The 18495-nt window shown below is 54.2% G+C and overlaps 1 protein-coding gene across 1 annotated transcript; it reads right to left on the bottom strand.

The window, feature by feature from the left end:
* Positions 1–1352: 1352 nt before the first annotated feature.
* LOC144258217 (uncharacterized) lies at positions 1353–17492 on the bottom strand. Its single transcript, XM_077806621.1, has 10 exons — positions 17484–17492; positions 16944–17030; positions 16215–16433; positions 16019–16041; positions 14593–14705; positions 11279–11361; positions 10493–10619; positions 4404–4510; positions 2088–2301; positions 1353–1843 (listed from the first exon to the last, which is right to left on the bottom strand). The coding sequence occupies exons 1-9, from the start codon at positions 17490–17492 to the stop codon at positions 2263–2265; spliced, it is 807 nt and encodes a 268-aa protein (XP_077662747.1). The 3' UTR covers positions 1353–1843; positions 2088–2262.
* Between the last annotated feature and the right edge of the window lie 1003 nt (positions 17493–18495).

Consider the following 18495-nt stretch of genomic DNA (forward strand, 5'->3'; position numbering starts at 1 on the left):
AGCCTTTTGGTTTCACAGGAAGTTAAATTCCGGAGCAGGATACACCCGATGACTCAGAATCAGGACAACAGATTCTCCCACCATCTTCTCCTCTCATCCTTTGAAACCTGCTTCACTCCACGCTGTCTCACAGTTACTGTATCATGTGATTTAGGAACGTTTTCGTGTCATCATAATGGGAAAAAACAACCAGCCTTCCCATCCAAAACCAATCCCAACTCTGAAGGAAAAAGACAGGAAGTGGCTTTGCCTATAGATGAAAAAGGGGGTTTAAACTAAGAATAATTACACAGTTTTAGATCCATTAAACATTCTCCTTCCAGGTCTGTGACTCTTGCACCTCCAAACCTAATGAGTCTGATTTAGGATCAAAGAAATCGAACCATGATTCCCAAGCACGGAGAGCTCAGAACACTGTGTCTTGGGGAACTATGGGAAGTGGAGGGATACAACGGGAAGAAGATAAACTCTACACAGCTGAGACAGACAGAAACACTGCTGAGATGATGGGAAAGGAGGGAATTCCTCCAACACACCCAATTGTCTTTGGGTGTCAAAGAATTTGCTATAATCCAGTATATTTTAAGTGAGAAAACGGTACAATAAATAAGTGATGTTCAGCACAACCCATGGCAATGTGAGAACAAATGGGAATGAGGGAATCGGTGCCCAATGGGAGTTGGTGACTCTAACCATCATGTTGCAGTGGGAGCAACAGTAGAAATGAGACGCTCCAGGGTTGTTTAGACAAGGAAAACTGATGGAGCACTGGTGAGATTCTGATTAAACCTGCTAGACCTCCCCCCCCGCTACAAAACACACTCTATGTCTTTACTGCAGGAATAGTTGTGGTTTGACATCAAGCTAGCTGAGGCCACAGGGGAAATCCGAGTGGAGATGAGGGCCAGGTAATTTTATCTCAATGGAGCTAGTGTAGGTCACCCCTGTCCCCTGGAGCTAATGACATTCCTGGTAATCATAAAATAGAATATCAGGGTGGGAAGGGACCTCAGGAGGTCATCTAGTCCAACCCCCTGCTCAAAGCAGGACCAATCCCCAATTTTTCCCCCATATCCCTAAATGGCCCCCTCAAGGATTGAACTCACAACCGGGGGTTTAGCAGGCCAATGCTCAAACCACTGAGCTAGGAAGACATGTTCCCATGACGCCCAGAATAAAGGAGTTGATAGGATGGAGCAGAGGATTAATCCCAAAGAATGGGGAGGTACAAAAGAGAAAAACGGGCAACCCACCTAGGGGACCCCAGAGACCATGTGACACGAATAGTTCGAAGAGCTTTTAAGACGGAATTAGCAAAAACTAGTAAAGAGCAAAAAAAACCCAAAAACCTGTTGTCAGCCTTTGATAAAGTCCTCATCGTGTTTATTTCCTTTGCAAACCCTCTGATGAGAAGTAAGGGCTGAGTTCTGAGACAAGCTCTCCCACGCTCAGAGCATCTGTAATCTCTCTAGGCTGTGTGGACCCTCTGATGTCTCAGCTCGGTCTGAGCTCCGAGCGAAGATTTTCCCCGCACTCACAAGGTCCCCACACTCACTGCGTGGGCTATTTCTCTCCCCCGTCTGGATTTTGTGCTGGGCTGTGGTTTCCTCGAGGTACTCGTGAGGCCCCCCCCAATAATGAATGGAGCTCTTTGTTTTCTCCCTTGGCTTGTTTCTCTGCCTCCTCTCTGGCCTGTGCTGACTCTCACGACCTTCTCTCTGCTCGTGACTCGGGGACACATCCTCCTGAGGTATTTGCAGCAACGCCCTACATGGTTCCACTTGCTCAGCATCTTCCTGAGGAGGTTTCTTCTCCTCCTCCTCACCCACCATCCCATCACCTGCTGGGATAGAGAGAGACGCCTCAGAAACAGGGGAGAGCTAACCAAAGTAAGTGCTGGAGAAATGGGAATTAGTCAGGAACTGAATTTCCCCAAAGTCTTTCCCACGGGACGGGAGGGGATCAATTCTGCCTGTAAATCCCATCCAAGCACTCAGGGGGAAGGGAGGCCAAGGAGGGAGCTACTGCCAGGTGTCACTCACAAAGGGCAGGACGTCATGAGCGACATCCACCCTGAGGATACAAACCTGCTGGGGACAATCCTGAACGCGGAGAACTCACAAGGTCTCGGTCGGGAATCCCAGCTGTGTCCTTCAGACGCGGACAGGTTTCGAATTGATTTCGTGATTCCTCCCCTGCATATGCGCCCCTGAGGCTCTCGGTCTCCTCTGAATCAGAGATCTCTGGTTCGTCCTCTTTGTTTCAGATGGGAGATCGCGTCAGGTTTGAAAACCGGGAACTCTGCAGAGGGAAAGGAAATCCGGTGGGTTCGTGGGAGATTTGTCACGCGCAAAAATTCTATTATTTTAACCCCAGCCCATTCGGAAGTTGCAATATGCCGGGGCCAGCTCCCCAGAGGCTCAAACATGTCGGCGGCTCGGCCGAAAGAGGGATTTAACTAACCCCATCTCTGCTGGGAAAACACACCACCCGACGCTCCTCCTCAAAGGGAGGCCTAGAACACGGAGACCGTAACTCCACAGCCTAGAAAGGGAAGATGGCTCCGGGCAAGAAAACCACCTGCTTCTTTCTGAGAAAGAGAGTCCCAGGGAAGTTGGGAACAGCGAGCATGGGCTGGTGGAAGTCAGAGGACTAAGCAATAGGAGGGTGTATTAGATGTCAGGGAAGCACATCTTGAGGAATCAGGCATGGGCAGCAGGTGTCAAAGGCCGAGCCCACACTCTGCCCCCAGGCTGCTGCCTGCCCGTGCTCTGGGGCTCTTCCCTGGCCCCGGGCTGGGGCTGGGTGGGGGGCCCAGGCTGCAGGCAGGGGCTCCAGGGGGATGGAGCCAGTGCTCACGACGCCTGGTGCTCTGGGGCTGGAGGTGCTTGGGTGGCCCAGGGATGGGGGCAGGAGAACAAGCCGAAGGGGCTGGCTGGGCCGGGGGGCTAGCCTCCCCGAGCCGGCGGTTCATGCCCCACACACGGAATTAGGGACTCTAGCAAGTCAGGCGAAATGGGAGGGAGTCTGAAAATCCCCCAGGGTCTGGAGAAGGCTGGGGAATTAGATGCTATAATTTAGGAGCAACAGACTCTAGTTCCTCTGGAAAAGGAGAATATAAAAAATATTAATGATCTGGAGGATGGGGTGGATTGCACCCTCAGCAAGTTTGCAGATGACACTAAACTGGGAGGAGAGGTAGATAGGCTGGAGGGTAGGGAGAGGATACAGAGGGCCCTAGATAAATTGGAGGATTGGGCCAAAAGAAATCGGATGAGGTTCAACAAGGACAAATGCAGAGTCCTGCACTTAGGACGGAAGAATCCCAGGCACTGCTACAGACTAGGGACCGAATGGCTCAGCAGCAATTCTGCAGAAAAGGACCTAGGGGTGACAGTGGATGAGAAGCTGGATATGAGTCTGCAGGGTGCCCTCGTTGCCAAGAAGGCTAATTGGGCTGCATTAGTAGGAGCATTGCCAGCAGATCAAGGGAAGTGATCATTCCCCTCTATTTGGCATTGGTGAGGCCAGACCTGGAGTACTGCGTCCAGTTTTGGGTCCCCCATTACAGAAAGGATGTGGACAAACTGGACAGAGAGAGTCCAGCAAAGGGCAACGAAAATGATCAGGGGGCCGGGGCACATGACTTACGAGGAGACGCTGAGGGAACTGGCCTTATTTAGTCTGCAGAAGAGAAGAGTGAGGGGGGATTTGGTAGCAGCCTTCAACTACCTGAAGCCTTCAACTGCCTGGATGCTCTGGGACTCGAGCACCCACGGGAAAAAAAATAGCGGGGGTGGGGGGGTGCTCAGCACATGCCAGTCACAGCTGTGGGGTGGCCCCAGGGCTGGCCCCTGATCAGCTGTTCGGCAGCTGACAGGAGGTGCTCCGGGGAGGGCGGAGAGGAGCCAGTCGGGGGCAGGGGGACTTTGGGGGAGGGGGCTGAGAGGAGCAAGTGAAGGGCGGGTGTGGGGGGGGGCTGAGAGAGGGAGTGGAGCAAGGTGGAAAGAGGCGGGGCATGGGCGGGGCCTCAGAAGAACTGTGTTGGGGGGGGGGAGCTTCAGGGTGGAGCACCCACCGGGAAAAATACAAGTCAGTGCCTATGGTTGGGGAGCAGGAAATTTGGGATAACTGGGAGCGAGCAGGGCTGGAAGACGTGGGAAAGGATAAGCCAATATAAGGAGTGAGTGTTTCCGGGGTCCCAGGAGGTGGAGAGGGGTGGGAGGAAGGGGCGTGGGTGTATTAGTGAGGGACAGGACAGCTGAGTCTTCATCCCCTTCCTCAGCTCTTTGAATCCCCCACCCCAATCAGGCCTTGTGCCTTTCTCTCTCCTGGAGTGGACTTCTGCAATTCTCCTAGGCCAGGCCCGGGGCTACAATACCCAGCAGATGAACCATGCTTACCCAGCAGGCCAGGCTGAATGCAGACACCTTCGTCAGTCTGCGATCATTTGTGTACGCTCGCAAAACAGCCTTCTTCATGCCAAAGTCGGGTCTATTTTGCAGCAGGACTCAAGGGTAAGAAAAAAAAAGGATTTTCAAATAACAATCTTCATGCCTGCTTGTCTTACCCTCAATGGTCAGCTAGGCAGGCGTGACCCACGGGGAACTGAGGTGATAGTTTTCTGGTGCCGATGTCTGCCTCGGTTTCCCTCTGTACTTTGCATTGCTCCCCAGGGTGAAAAGCGGGTTGCTCCGTTCTTGGGGCAGGACCGGAGATTTGAGGTGTGTGTGCCAGGTAGGCAGCTGGGGTGGATCGAATGGATCGTTAAAGGACACGCTGAAGCAGATCAATGCAGAATCCAAAGAGACAAAGTCACCCCCCATGGCCAGGACATTTCCACATGGCAACAACCAAAGGCGAGGAAAGAGAGTCCCCCGCCCTCTCCTCTCAGCCGGGAAGCAGAGCATCGGGCCGAGCTGGAGAAGAAAGGGGAAAGGTGAGAGGCAACTGGGCCCTCTCCTAGGGCTGACAGAGAGACTGAAATGGATTTCAAACCGGCCTCGCTGGCTACTTGCACTGGCCCCATAGACCAGACCCTGTGGATCGGTGAGAGCAGATCTAACTTCTTCAGACACCCCATTGGGCCCCCCCCGGGTCTCCATCTCTTTCCCCTTGCCAATTACCGCCGATAGCTCCGGCATTGTCTCATACCAATTGTCAAGGGTTTGCCAAAGGGTGGCTAATTTTGAGCCATTCTTCTTCCCTTCCCGCTTGTTTTCCATACAGCCCCCCTATTAAACTGAACATATCCATCCCCACAGCCAGGTCAACATACAGTATTCAACAATATTACAGAGCCGCTCTGGCTCCCATCTCAGGGGTTTGGAGCTACGGGGGAGGGCCCTACCCAATTCACGGCCATGAAAAATACGTCACGGACGGAGAAATCCCGTCTCCCCAGTGAAATCTGGATATCGCAGGGGGACTGTGCAATGGCCACCCTTACTTCTGCGCTGCCTTCAGACCTCGGTTCCTGGCCAGCAGCTGCTGCCCTCCAGCCGCCCAGCTCTGAAGGCAGTGCAGAAGTAAGGGTGGCCATACCATGGGCCCGCTGTAATAGCCTTGCGACCCTCCCTCCCCCATGACCCTCCTTTGGGTCAGGACCCCCACAGTTACAGCGCCGTGAAACGTAGGATTTCGACACCGGAATCTGTGAAATTCAAGATTTTTAAAAAATGGAGTGGAGGGACGGTTTGGGGGGGGGGAGCTGGAGCTGCCGGGAGCCTACCCCATTAACACAGAGTCCCCACAGAGCCCTCGCCGATTTAGGGGCTATGCCCCGTTCTTATTGCTGCCCAGTTTCTCTTTATTCTGTCGACATTTTCAGATATTACCGTTTTCACTCTTCCTCCTCCATTGCTAAGTGGCCACCCCCCCCCCCACACCACACTGGCCTCTTCCCTGCCTAATCGGTCACTGGCCACCATTTCTCAGGCCTTCCATTCCTCCCAGCCACAAGACCACCCCTTCCCTGCGAAAAGCGGGCTATCTTGGCCGTGTCCTAGGTTGGGAGTGACTCTGGGGATGCAGAAGATCGTCCTTCTTCCTCCCTATCTGCAGCAGCCCCAATCTCTCTTGGCTCTTTGAGTCAGACCCGCCTGATGTCACATGGCCCAATTCCCATTCGAATCATAGGAGATTAGGGTTGGAAGGGGCCTCAGGAGGTCATCTAGTCCAACCCCCTGCTCAAAGCAGGACCAATCCACAACTAAATCATCCCAGCCAGGGCTTTGTCGAGCCTGACCTTAAAAACCTCTAAGGATGGAGATTCAACTACCTCCCTAGGTAACGCATTCCAGTGCTTCACCACCCTCCCAGTGAAATAGTGTTTCCGAATATCCAACCTAAACCTCCCCCACTGCAACTTGAGACCATTACTCCTTGTTCTGTCATCTGCCACCACTGAGAACAGCCGAGCTCCATCCTCTTTCGAGGTAGTTGAACAATAATTGAGCCCCAGAGCATCCAGGCAGTCAGCGCCTATGCCCCCAACCATTTTGCACCCCACTCTCCCATGCAGTCCTTGCTCCTGCCTCCCAGAAGCTCCCGCCAAAACGCGCCCCTTCCTTCCCCCTCCCCAAACCCATTTCCTGGAGCACCCACCCTGCCTTTACTTCCACCACCACGTACAGTTCAAACTGGAGACCAGGAAGCACAAACACTGAAACAAGCATTAAAAATAAAGCTTTACCAGAAACTCGTATTCTTGCTAAGATGTTCCAGGTTAGGGTTAGGACATACATGGCCGGCTTGCCACCAAAGGCCTGGGATAAAAATCTCTCTTTGCCATCCAGGAATCACAAGAACGGTTGTGTCCTCCAAAATGTGGAATGCTTGAAAGGATAGAGAAGGCCTATGGAGCAGATCATGGCCATGTCGCTTCCCCCAGAGCCCCAGATGTTCTGTAATTTTAAGCAAAATTGGGATTTTCAAGTTACCATGCTCTGTTTGGACTTTTCACTGCGATTAACCCAGTAGTGTCCATGGAGCTTCTGGGATCTGCGGCATTCCTCTCACACTATACCGAAGGTCAGTTTTACAAAAGATACGATTTTTCTTTCAGATTCCACCAGTATTTCCCCCACCCCCCCGAGCTTTTGCACTGAGCCATTTCGGACAATAACGTTTTGTTTTAAGTCTGCTTGCAGGCAGCTCGACCTGTCCTGGCTGTCATATCTCGGCAGCCCATGAACACTCCAGCAGAAGCTTGGGTCTCTGCACCGTCACAGACCTGTCCCAGAGATGGCTTGTCCACAATGAACTTATGGTTGACATCCTGGAGAGGGCCAACAACCCTGTGCAATAACAAAGAGGGAAGGATTCATGGCAAATGGAAGCCGGAGGACAGGGTTCCAGCATGGGAGCAGATATAAGAACATAAGAACGGCCACAGTGAGTCACACCAAAGGTCCATCTAGCCCAGTGTCCTGTCTTCCAACAGTGGCCAATGCCAGGTGCTTCAGAGGGAATGAACAGAACAGGGAATCATCAAGTGATCCATCCTCTCTCTCTCATTCCCAGCTTCTGCAAACAGAGGCTAGAGACACCATCCCTGCCCACCCTGGCTAATAGCCATTGATGGACCTATTCTCCATGAACTTATCTAGTTCTTTTTTGAACCCTGTTATAGTCTTGGCCTTCACAACATCCTCTGGCAAGGAGTTCCCCAGGTTGACTGTGCGTTGTGTGACGAAATAGTTCCTTTTGTTTGTTTTAAACCATTTAAATTCATTTCATTGGGTGACCCCCAGTTCTCGTGTTATGAGAGGAGTAAATGACACTTCCTTATTTACTTTCTCCACACCGGTCATGATTTTATAGACCTCTATCATATCACCCTTTAGTCGTCTCTTTTCCCAGCTGAAAACTCCCAGTCTTATTAACCTCTCCTCATACGGAAGCTGTTCCATCCCCCTCGTTGTTTTTGTTGCACTTTTCTGAACCTTTTCCAATTCCAATATATCTTTTTTGAGATGGGGCGACCACATCTGCACGCCGTACTCAGGATGTGGGCGTACCCTGGATTTATACAGAGGCCATGTGATATTTTAGGTCTTACTATCTATCCCTTTCCTATAGGTTCCCAACAATTGCATCGCAGTTCCTGCAACAGGAACGCCGGTTGAGGGAGGAAGGCAGAGTGCAGCAAAAAGACCTGTCTGAGTGGCTGCTTTCATTAATCACTGCAACTGGGCAGGCTCCTGCTGCACCCCCACCAAAAAAAAGAGAGATTTTTATCCTAGGCCTTTGGTGGCAAGCCGGCCACGTATGCCCTAACCCGGAACATTTAGCAAGAATATGGCCCGAGTCCCCTCCATGGTACCATGCAATGCATCCCAGGAACACTTTGGCCAGCACCATGGTTGGGTGGCCCAAGTAACCAGGACTTAAAAGTAGCTGGACAGGGCAAACCTGCCTCTTGCCTACTTTCCATGGCAACCCCCTGCCCCCTTCTGGACCAGCAGGGCTGCTGTCAGGTGTGCGCCACGATGCTGGAGGATCAAGCCGAGCTGCTCCGAAAGCTCCAGAAACATAGCTTTCTTCACGCAAAAACTCTGCGCCCATCGCTGGTCGCCCCAGGTCTGCATGACGATGTGATCCCACCAGCACGCTCCAGAAGCGCCGGCCTACGGAGGGGACAGCGGCCGCTCCACCGAGAGCCATGGGTAGCAGCAGCCAATCTGAGTATTCTACGTCCGTGTCCTCCTCCTCCTCCTTCTGCACCATCGCTAGCTCTATCAGGTGCGTTCAGCGGGTCAGAAAACGCTGCCAGAACGTCCACCAGCGGTTCCCAGAAGCTCTGCCCGTTTTGTGAGACGGGAGCAAAAACCCAAGAGCAAGAGAAGTTCTTCCAACGGCGAATTCTCCGTTTTGCTGGGTTCCGGTCGCTGGGAGCGTACAGACCACAAGGAGGGCTCATCGGGACGAGTGTCCACGGGACGCGAAAACTTGCCATGACGTGCGGGGAGGACCGCCACGGTTTCCCCCACATTGCTCCACAAACAAAGGGCTGGGGCCACCACTATTCGGGAAGGCACTAGGAAGTCTGGGATCCAGCTGGTTGGACTCGGACCTGCTGGAGCCCAGCTATTCAGTCTGGTCTCAAAAATTCTTAACCTAGGGTCACCAATGAGCGGAGATGCTCCAGCCTGGGCTTTCAAACCCACGGTCAGCAGACTCGAGGCCACGAGTAAGGCTGGGATTACGTTGCAATGTAGCCAAACCCTGAGGCTCTGTTGAAGTGTTTCCAGCCACCTCCTCTCAAACTAAGTGGGGTAACTCAAGAGGACACACGGTGGCCGCTGCACCAGAGATGCATCATGCATCGGAGTGCGAGCCCTCCCACGGATCGCTTTCTGACAATGTCTGTCATGCATTTTTTCTTTTTTTTTTTGCATTCTCCAGGAGTTCCTCTTGGGAGTTTTGCCCTGAACCAAAAAAAATTATAATCTAGGCCCAGCGAATTAACTTCTTTAACACAGAGTTAGGGTTGCCAAATGCTGCCGTAGGCCCTTCCAGAACATAAACGGTGAGTAAACTTAGAGCTCTGAAAACCAGAAAATGAAGCATAAAAGTTCACACCACCCCTGTAACACAACCTTAACTCTACCCCCACCCCGTAACCCTGGAGCTAGCATTAGCCACTGACTATGGTGCAGTAAGATTAATAAACTACCAAAGAAATGGGAGATGATTTAGTCAAACCCAAGGTATTCAGTTCAATACAGCAGTAACTGGATGAAACTCGATGGTCTGTGTGATACAGGAGATCAGACTGGATAACCCAGCCATCCCTTCTGACCTTACAAATCTATGACTCTAGAATAGACACGAGGAAGGACTAAGAACATGCCGTTGTTTGTGTCGTGTGCACTGGGTCAGCTGTAGCTGTCATCGGATGGGGGAGGGATTTGTTGGAACAGCTTGGCGGAGCTGGGACTGTGATAGAAAGGGAGGTGCACGTGAACCTTGGAGGACTAATGCCTCCAATTTCAGTGCTGAAGGTCGCAACAATAAATGTGCACAGGGGTGGGTACTTTCCATGAGCATCGTGGGTACTTTCCATGAGCATCGTGGGCACTAGTGGTCTCCAGGGCTTAGAGAGGGGTAAGTGAAGGTAATGACTCAGGAGGACTCCTCAGGGGGAGGGAAAACGCAGGGTAATATTGTGAAAGTCGGTGATGGTTCGTGCGGTGTAGGCTCAATCTCTCAATCTCTGAGTGCAGGCCAGGGATTGGAAGCTTCTGTTTGCTATGCGAGACCTAAATCCAAGTTTTGCCTTCGCAAAGAGAAGCTGTTAGACTTTGCGCTGTTCTGCTCCTGTGCCCTGTTCCCAGAGCGTTGTGCAACAGCAGAGGGCTCGCGTGTGTGTCACTGGCATGTTGGGGTGATGCTGAGACAGGGCAGAGTTAAGGTTACATTGTGGGGGTGACATGAACCTTAACTCTGCATTTCCCCTTCTAAGAACCGAGGGGACGGGAATCCTTACCCAGCGAGGTCACAGTCTCGTAGTTCTCCTGCATGATGTCTCTGTAGAGGGCTCTCTGAGCGGGGTCCAGCAGAGCCCACTCTTCCCTGGTGAAATACACAGCCACCTCCTCGAAGGTCACCGGCCCCTGAAAGAGCAAGAGCCCCCCACTCAGGACCTGCTGCCCCACTCACAGCCCCACTATTCGTGGGGGAGAGGGGCCAATCAAATGGATACACAGCCAGCAGAGCCCCACCCACAACCAGCTCGAGCACCCAGGAAGCATTAGAGTGAGGGGAGACAGAGAGAGCCCCTCGTCCTTCCCAGCAGACAGAGGGGGCAGGGTCTTCACTTTCATCAGACACAGACTTACCAGAGGCTGATACAAGAGATGGAGCCCCCAGCAGGCCCCAGGGAGGTTCCCTGATAGGAAGCCCAACACCCTCCCCATTTCAGGCAGCTGGATGTCAGGGGATGGGGCATCTTCCCTAAGTCCCTCCGCTGGGTGTCCCCCTCATATCTCATAACAACTCCCCTCCAGCACTGGGAGACTGGGAAGTTTTCCCAGCCCAGGCCGGGTTGTTCCCTCTTCCACAAAGAAGGGAATTTCCACACCCAGCCCCCATGGCTCTATTCCTAGAACCGAGACCCCAGATTTATCGAGTCCCAGCAGGTTCATCGCACCTTGCCCCCCTCCCTTTCTCCACCCTGTGCACTTCCTGCACCCTCCCACCCCTAGATCAACCCCCCCCTTCCTGTGTATTCACTGTCCCGCCGGCTCCTGCGGGAACCCCCCAGCATCCCTACCTGAGCCAGCTCTGCCATGCCCATTTCCCTTCCCCGGGCAGGCTGGGAGAATCTGGAGGGACCCGGGGATGTCATTCTGCAGCCTGTCAGGGGGAGAAGGGTTATTTGGGAGGGATTTCAGAACAGACTTTAGGTCATTTCACATCACGCGTCTCATAGGCGATTTCTCTGCAGAGACGTTTTAGACTCTCGCGCAGGGGAAATGCTCGGTCACTCCAGTGTAGACCCCCTCCCCTCCCACCAGGACTAAACCCACTGAGACCCTTTAAACCTGATATTCCCCAGGACGGCGCGTTCCCCCAACAGAGGGGGGACTATGCAGAGCTAGGGACCAGGCAAAATCTGTCCAGTGCTGAGACAGGAACTGGATCTGAGCAGGTTTCGGAACCTATGGCCTCTCTCCCCACTTATTCCTCCTCGGTTTTTCTTTCCCCTCCTGGCTCAGAGACTTGGTTATTGTCTATTCCTGGAGGCCTTCCCTATCCTGCAAGAGCTAATGCCATTTCGGCTTGACACTCTGCCTCATCCCCATCACTAGAAAACACGGGTGGGGTGTCACTCTCTCTGGTTGCGATACAGACAGAGCAGCGAAAGGGTTACCGGGCCCAGCTTCAGGCTGCCTAATATCTAAGCCCCTTCGTTTTCAGTTGAAACCGATTTTTCCGAAAAATAAAGCATTATTCATTTTTTTTCTGGTTGTCACCCTACTTTTGTATCATTCAAATACGCAAACAACAACTTGTTTTGTTAGAAAAGTACACTCCATTAAGAGAGATAGATGCATTCTGAGAATACATGAGTCTCTGTGTATACGCAAAGCTGCCTGTTGAAGAAAGGCTCCGTATTAGTCGTGAAGATACACACAATAAACAAACAGGCATGCACGCCCGATCTGAAATGCTTGCACATCTGAATGTACTGATCATAAATGATCTGGAGGATGGGGTGGATTGCACCCTCAGCAAGTTTGCAGATGACACTAAACTGGGAGGAGAGGTAGATAGGCTGGAGGGCAGGGATAGGATACAGAGGGACCTAGACAAATTGGAGGATTGGGCCAAAAGAAATCTGAGGAGGTTCAAGAAGGACAAGTGCGGAGTCCTGCACTTAGGACGGAAGAATCCAATGCACCGCTACAGACTAGGGACCGAATGGCTCGGCAGCAGTTCTGCAGAAAAGGACCTAGGGGTGACAGTGGACGAGAAGCTGGAGATGAGTCAGCAGTGTGCCCTTGTTGCCAAGAAGGCCAATGGCATTTTGGGATGTATACGTAGGGGCATTACCAGCAGATCGAGGGACGTGATCGTTCCCCTCTATTCGACATTGGGGAGGCCTCATCTGGAGTACTGTGTCCAGTTTTGGGCCCCACACTACAAGAAGGATGTGGAAAAATTGGAAAACGTCCAACGGAGGGCAACAAAAATGATGAGGGGACTGGAACACATGACTTATGAGGAGAGGCTGAGGGAACTGGGATTGTTTAGTCTGCGAAAGAGAAGAATGAGGGGGGATTTGATAGCTGCTTTCAACTACCTGAGAGGTGGTTCCAGAGAGGATGGCTCTAGACTGTTCTGAGTGGTGGCAGATGACAGAACAAGGAGTAATGGTCTCCAGTTGCAGTGGGGGAGATTTAGGTTGGATATTAGGAAAACTTTTTCACTAGGAGGGTTGTGAAGCACTGGAATGGGTTCCCTAGGGAGGTGGTGGAATCTCCTTCCTTAGAGGTTTTTAAGGACCGGCTTGACAAAGCCCTGGCTGGGATGATTTAGTTGGGGTTGGTCCTGCTTTGAGCAGGGGGTTGTACTAGATACCTCCTGAGGTCCCTTCCAACCCTGATAGTCTATGATTCTATGAATCTCACGCCCATCACGTACACATTTCAAGCTGTTAGCAAATACAGGTTTAAAGATTTGACACACTAAAACGGGAAGAAAATGACAGGCTCTCTCAGAATGCGTTTCAGAGCACAAGTATTCAAAAGTTTTCAGAAAACCAACCCAGAGGAAAAGGATGAAGCTGAATGTATATGCTGCCAACGGCATGGCCCCGTTCACTTCATCACATGCATGTAGCTCACGAAAGCTTATGCTCAAATAAATTGGTTCGTCTCTAAGGTGCCACAAGTCCTCCTCTTCTTTTTTCATGTAAAATGTAAATAGGCAACAGGGATACAAAATCATGACGGATCCAGCACAAGGTTTCTCAGCTAGTGGATTGCAATGCCCAGAGGCTCATGACAGGCAGACAGATGGGCCGTGAGATACTGACAGATTTACTATGATCTTAAGCAAAGAAAATCTCCCTCCCCCACTTCCTGGACTTTTAGCCCTCAAGGACATCTACTTTCTGGCAGCCTCTTGAAGCGCAGGCATGCAGGTTGTATAGGATCAAGCTGGATACGCGTTTTATTCTCACGTCATAGTAAATGTCAGGGGATCCCAAAGGGAAAAGAAGGATTTCAAATAAAGGGTCGCCGACGTGAAAAGCGTGAGAAACACCAACATGCACTATGGCAGCTCCATCTCTGTTCCAGACGAACCTTCAAAGCCAGTCTGCATGCAGTAAACCAACCTGTGATAAGGCCTGCAGTGGCCGGGCGGCCTACTGGCAAGATTGTCGGCCAGAGGGAGTGCAGGGGGACCTGGGCCCTCCCGCTCCACCAGGTCCCAGCCCAGGGCCCTGTGTAGTTGAACCCCTAAACAGGGGAGATGGGTGTCCTCAGGGTCTGGATATTTTGTCCTGGTCTCATCCTAGTTCAACCATTCGGGGCAGTTGTTCCTTTCCCCAAAGGGAAACACCTCCCCTGAGATCTGGATTCGCTCTGAATCCCCATCAGACGGGAATCAGTCACGGGGCTCACCCAGCTTCCCATTGTTCCACCCTTCCCAGGTGCACATCGGGGCTGGAGGCCGTGAAGCCCTGTCGCGAACATGGTTATTGGTCTGAAATCTCCCCCCGGCCCATCAGAGACGGACACATACCTGTGTCACTCCCCAGCTCCCGTCACAGCGTCTCTAGGGGAAGGAGAGGACGGGAGAGAGGAGGATTCAGGCTCTCGCGTTCATAGAGAAATCCCCACTGGTTATTAATGGAACCGCTGTTAACTACGGGACGGGGACACAGACCGAGGCCCACAACGCAGCCGCTGCAGACAGAGCCAGCCCCACAGGGTGGCTCCATGGGGAAGGGCGACTCGCGGAGCTGGGGCTGCGAGATGGAGCCTGGGGTCAGTGACATCCCGAGAGTCCCCGACTCCTCCCCAGGGCCGGGGTCGCTCTAACCAGAGGAGACACCACCCCCAGACTCCCACTGACCTTTGAATCCCCGCAGGACCTGCTGCAGGATGGCACTTGTCAGAGAGAAATCGCTGAGCCTCCTCTCCAGCTCCCCAAACCCCGGCTCCGGCTCCCGAAACGCCCCGTCCTCCCTGCCGGGGAAAGAGGGAGGGGTGAGAAATGGGCCTGGATCCCAATCCCTGAGCCCAGCAACCGCCAAACTCCAGCAAACCTGGATCTGTGTTTTGCAGCCCGGGATGGGCACTGTTCTAGTGAGTCGCCTGCCTTCAGCCCTGTGCCGGCCATGGGCCCAGAGAGGTGGGACACGGGGAAACACTGGGGCACGGAACGGAGACAAGTTCAGGAGCTTTCTCCGGGACGCCCTGGTTCTGTGGGGGGCCAGGCCACCTCCCACACTGGGATATTCCAGCAACAAGGGGCTCCAGCACTGGGATTACATGGAAAGGGAGGAGACACAGACCAAAGAGTGGGTGTGTCCCACAGACACAGCCCAGATCTCCAGCAGGGAATGAACGTGGGCCCTTAAACACCACAAGCCCTGAGCCCTTCAGCTAAACCAGGAACCCTGGGGTGTCCAACTCCTTTGGAGGAGAGGGCCGTATTCCACTTTCCGTCATGGTCAGTGGCCCGGGGCATCTATTTAGGACTCCGTCCCCCACCTCCCTTCGGAGCAGGACACCCGCTGCTCTCGGTGGGACACCCAGGCGCAAAGGACAAGGGGAGACGCTGCCCGGGGAACAGGAGATAACACTGCTATTTACAAAGTCCTTCACTGTCACAATCAATATCACTCCAACTCCCACACACCCCTTTATGGCCCCTACTATTTCTACCCTTCCTTTGCCACCCTCCTTCCTCTAGTTATCTCTTGCTTCCTTGTCCTTGCGTCTCTCCAAAGTCCTCCCGAAGACAACCCTCTATTCCCACCTCTCGAAGGCTTCATTCCCACCCGCTCAAGCGATTAGCCAGGGAACAGTGAATGTTGACATCAAAGTGTCGCCAGGCCAAGGAGATTAACGGAGGCCAAGGGCATTCACACCCCTCTGAGCCGCTGTTGCAGGCTGTCTGCAGACTCAGGAAGGCAGCATTGTCTCCGTGTCCATTTGGGAGGGTTTCTTTGCAACCAGGAGGGCTAGAAATTTACTTAAAAAAAAAAATCGAAAGCTGAGATTCTGCACACACTGCATACGTGATGTGGCCTCATAAATACGTCAGACAGCCTGGGTCTGGCCCCTGGCCCATATGTCTGACAGCCCTGGTGGGACGTATCAGCCGTCAGAGACTAACAGGCTCTTCCCCTTGCTGAGGCAGCCACGAGGGGACACAGAATCACAGTCTCTAAGCCCGCGTGTCACGCTGGAGGGGCAGAGGGGATGCCCTGTATTCAGTGCAGTTAGCAGACCTAACATCCCATGGGGGGAGGGAGACAGAGCCCAGGAATTACCTGCCCCCAGAGCTCCCAGCACCCTGGGAGGGGCAGCAGCCGCTGAGCCAGCACTCTGCCCCTCCCTGTGCCTCAGTTTCCCCCTTTCTCCCATAGGGATAATGCCCCTGTCCCCCCTTTGTAAAGTGCTTTGGGGTCTGGGGCGGAGACGTTCCTACAGGAACGCTGCGTGTGATCATTGCAACGACAGCCTGACCTGCAGGGGTGGGCTCAGCGGCTGCCCCTTCTCTCCTCCCCGCTCCCCGAGCAGGGAAATCTCCCGGGACACTCGGCAGACGCCCGCATCCCTTCTCTGGGCAATGGCTCTCTCTAGCTCTTCCAGCCGGGACAGCAGCCGCTGCTCCTGCTCCGCCAGAAACCCTCGCAGCTCCCGCCACTCCCAGACCATCTTCTGCCTCTCGGCTGCCGTCCGGCTCTGCAGCCACAGGGAGAGGGCGGGTGGGTACCGGGGGAGACCCATAAATGCCCCTCCCGGCGGGTGGGGGAGTAATTTCCCAGAGCGCGGGATCTCTTGCGCTGGGGGATGGGAAGGTTATTTACCCCGGCAAGGGGGGACGGATCAGGGCAGGGGTGAGCTGTACATCGCTCACGGGGGGGGACTGTTCTCCCCAAAACCTCATCCGATTGCCCTTGGCCAAACCCTCCACCTCCGCAGCCCGCATTTCCTCCCCATCCCCCAGGTGCGGGAAAGGCTCCCCGGTCACTGTGACGGGCAGACAGCCCGTGGGCAGGGCTCTGGGCTCACACAGACTGACCCGCTCCTGCCCAGCAGCCTCCCGCACCCTACGGGCACCATGCCACCCCCGTGTCGGACCCTGGGCTCCGGTGGGGACGGGTCCCTGGCTGAGGCTGGCAGGCCGGGCCCTGCATTCGCCGTCACTCGGGGCACCGGGATCCCTGGCGAACCTGGGCCCTGGGCACCTACCAGCAGCTCCTGGCTTTGCCGCGGCTCCTCGGCTTCAGATGCTTCTCTCTCTTTGCCCGGAGGGGCCCGACGCTCTCGGGGGGGCTCCTGGAAGAAGCAGGGAAGGGGGGTTACAAACCGCTGCAAACGGCCTCACAACGGCCAGATTTCAGGGCCCGTCCTGCCCTGCCGAGCCCCTGGGACTCAAGGAGACTTTTTTTCCAGGTCTCATTCAACCTCCGTGAGGACGATCTGGGAGGCGATCGTGAAATGGGGGAGCGGGGGGGGGAGATTTTCCAGAGGAAACACAGAACCCCGTGGTGAAGTGACAGGGGTGCAGGCTGACCCCCAAGATAAAAACCTGCGATCTGACCTAATTTGCTATCAGTAGCCGTTACTCATAAGGAAGTTTGTCCTTATTTGCCGACTTGCCCCAAGTTGCTACCTCTCCCCTTTCCCGTCTTCTGGTCCGCGGGGAGCAAATTGGGGGTACCTCGGTCACAGGCTGATACCTCTGACATTGTGCAACTCTTCGGGTTGCATTTGGCCCGGGGGCCCTACTTTGGCCATCCCTGCCACCAAATTACAAATCACAGGAGAAAAACCACAGCCAAGTGCGACACGAGAAACAACCCAGATGCCAGGGCTACGACTAGGACCGACCGACTTCGAGAGATTTCCCAGGAGTATTTGTGATTAAACTATAAATTCAACCCCACCCGTATCTGCACGGCGACAGGACGGGAACGCGAGGACGTGCTAAAAGTAACGAAGAGAGCCTTTCAGAAAAGGGATCGGTAAAAAGGGGCAAATGGCTCTTGCAAATGGAGCCCAAGGAAGGGAGCGCCATTCAGGGACTGCCAGCAGCCGACCAGACAAATCTGGGACCCGCGCGGAGACTTTACGCTGCCGGACGCCCTGATCCGGGAGTCTTTGTTTCTGAGGGGGGTGTATGCAAAATATTTCCCTGAATCCAGTCCCCGGCAGCCCCCCCGGCCGGTGACGGCAGACAGGGGCGGCAGTGACTGGCTGGCGGGGGGCACAGGCCTTGAAGCACCCGCCCTGGGCAGCCCGGGCTGAGAGGTGCCCTCTGGGGGAGGGGAAATAAAAAAGCCCCTCTGCCCCCCCTCTCCCATTATTGCCAACACGGGGGGCTCAGCCCCACCACGGTGACTCTCCCCCCCTCCTGCCCCTGCCTGGGCCGGGTTTTACCGTCTGCCAGCGCCTCGCCCCGCCCCAGCCCTGACTGTGCCCCCCAGCCCCCCCTCTCCGAACCCTGCCTCCAGCTGCTGGGCACCCCCCAGCCAGTCAATTCCCACCCCCTGCTCACACCCTGGGCGCCCCCCTTCACCTCTTTTTAACCCCCTGTAAAAAGCGGGACACAGGCTGGGATGGCAAGTAAGGGCAGGGAGAAGGGCGGGGGGGGGGGGGCCGTGGCTTCAGCGGATGTTACTGAGCACGCGCAGCACAACCCCCCCCCGTAGCAAATTCTGCCAGAGAGCAGATTGCTCCCCCCCCAACCCACTTCAGACGTTCCCACGGCTCCAGCCCCAGCCCCCAAAGCTCCCACAGG

Source organism: Eretmochelys imbricata, chromosome 28 (assembly GCF_965152235.1).
Source record: "Eretmochelys imbricata isolate rEreImb1 chromosome 28, rEreImb1.hap1, whole genome shotgun sequence".
Classification (NCBI taxonomy): Eukaryota; Metazoa; Chordata; order Testudines; family Cheloniidae; genus Eretmochelys; species Eretmochelys imbricata.

What these genes read in the sequence shown, in the direction of transcription:
- LOC144258217 (XM_077806621.1), bottom strand. An exon ending in GGCAAAGCCAGGAGCTGCTG is followed by an intron (nt 16,434 to 16,943) that starts GTAGGTGCCCAG and finishes CTGTGGCTGCAG; the next exon opens with AGCCGGACGGCAGCCGAGAG. An exon ending in GCATGGCAGAGCTGGCTCAG is followed by an intron (nt 10,620 to 11,278) that starts GTAGGGATGCTG and finishes TTGCTCTTTCAG; the next exon opens with GGGCCGGTGACCTTCGAGGA.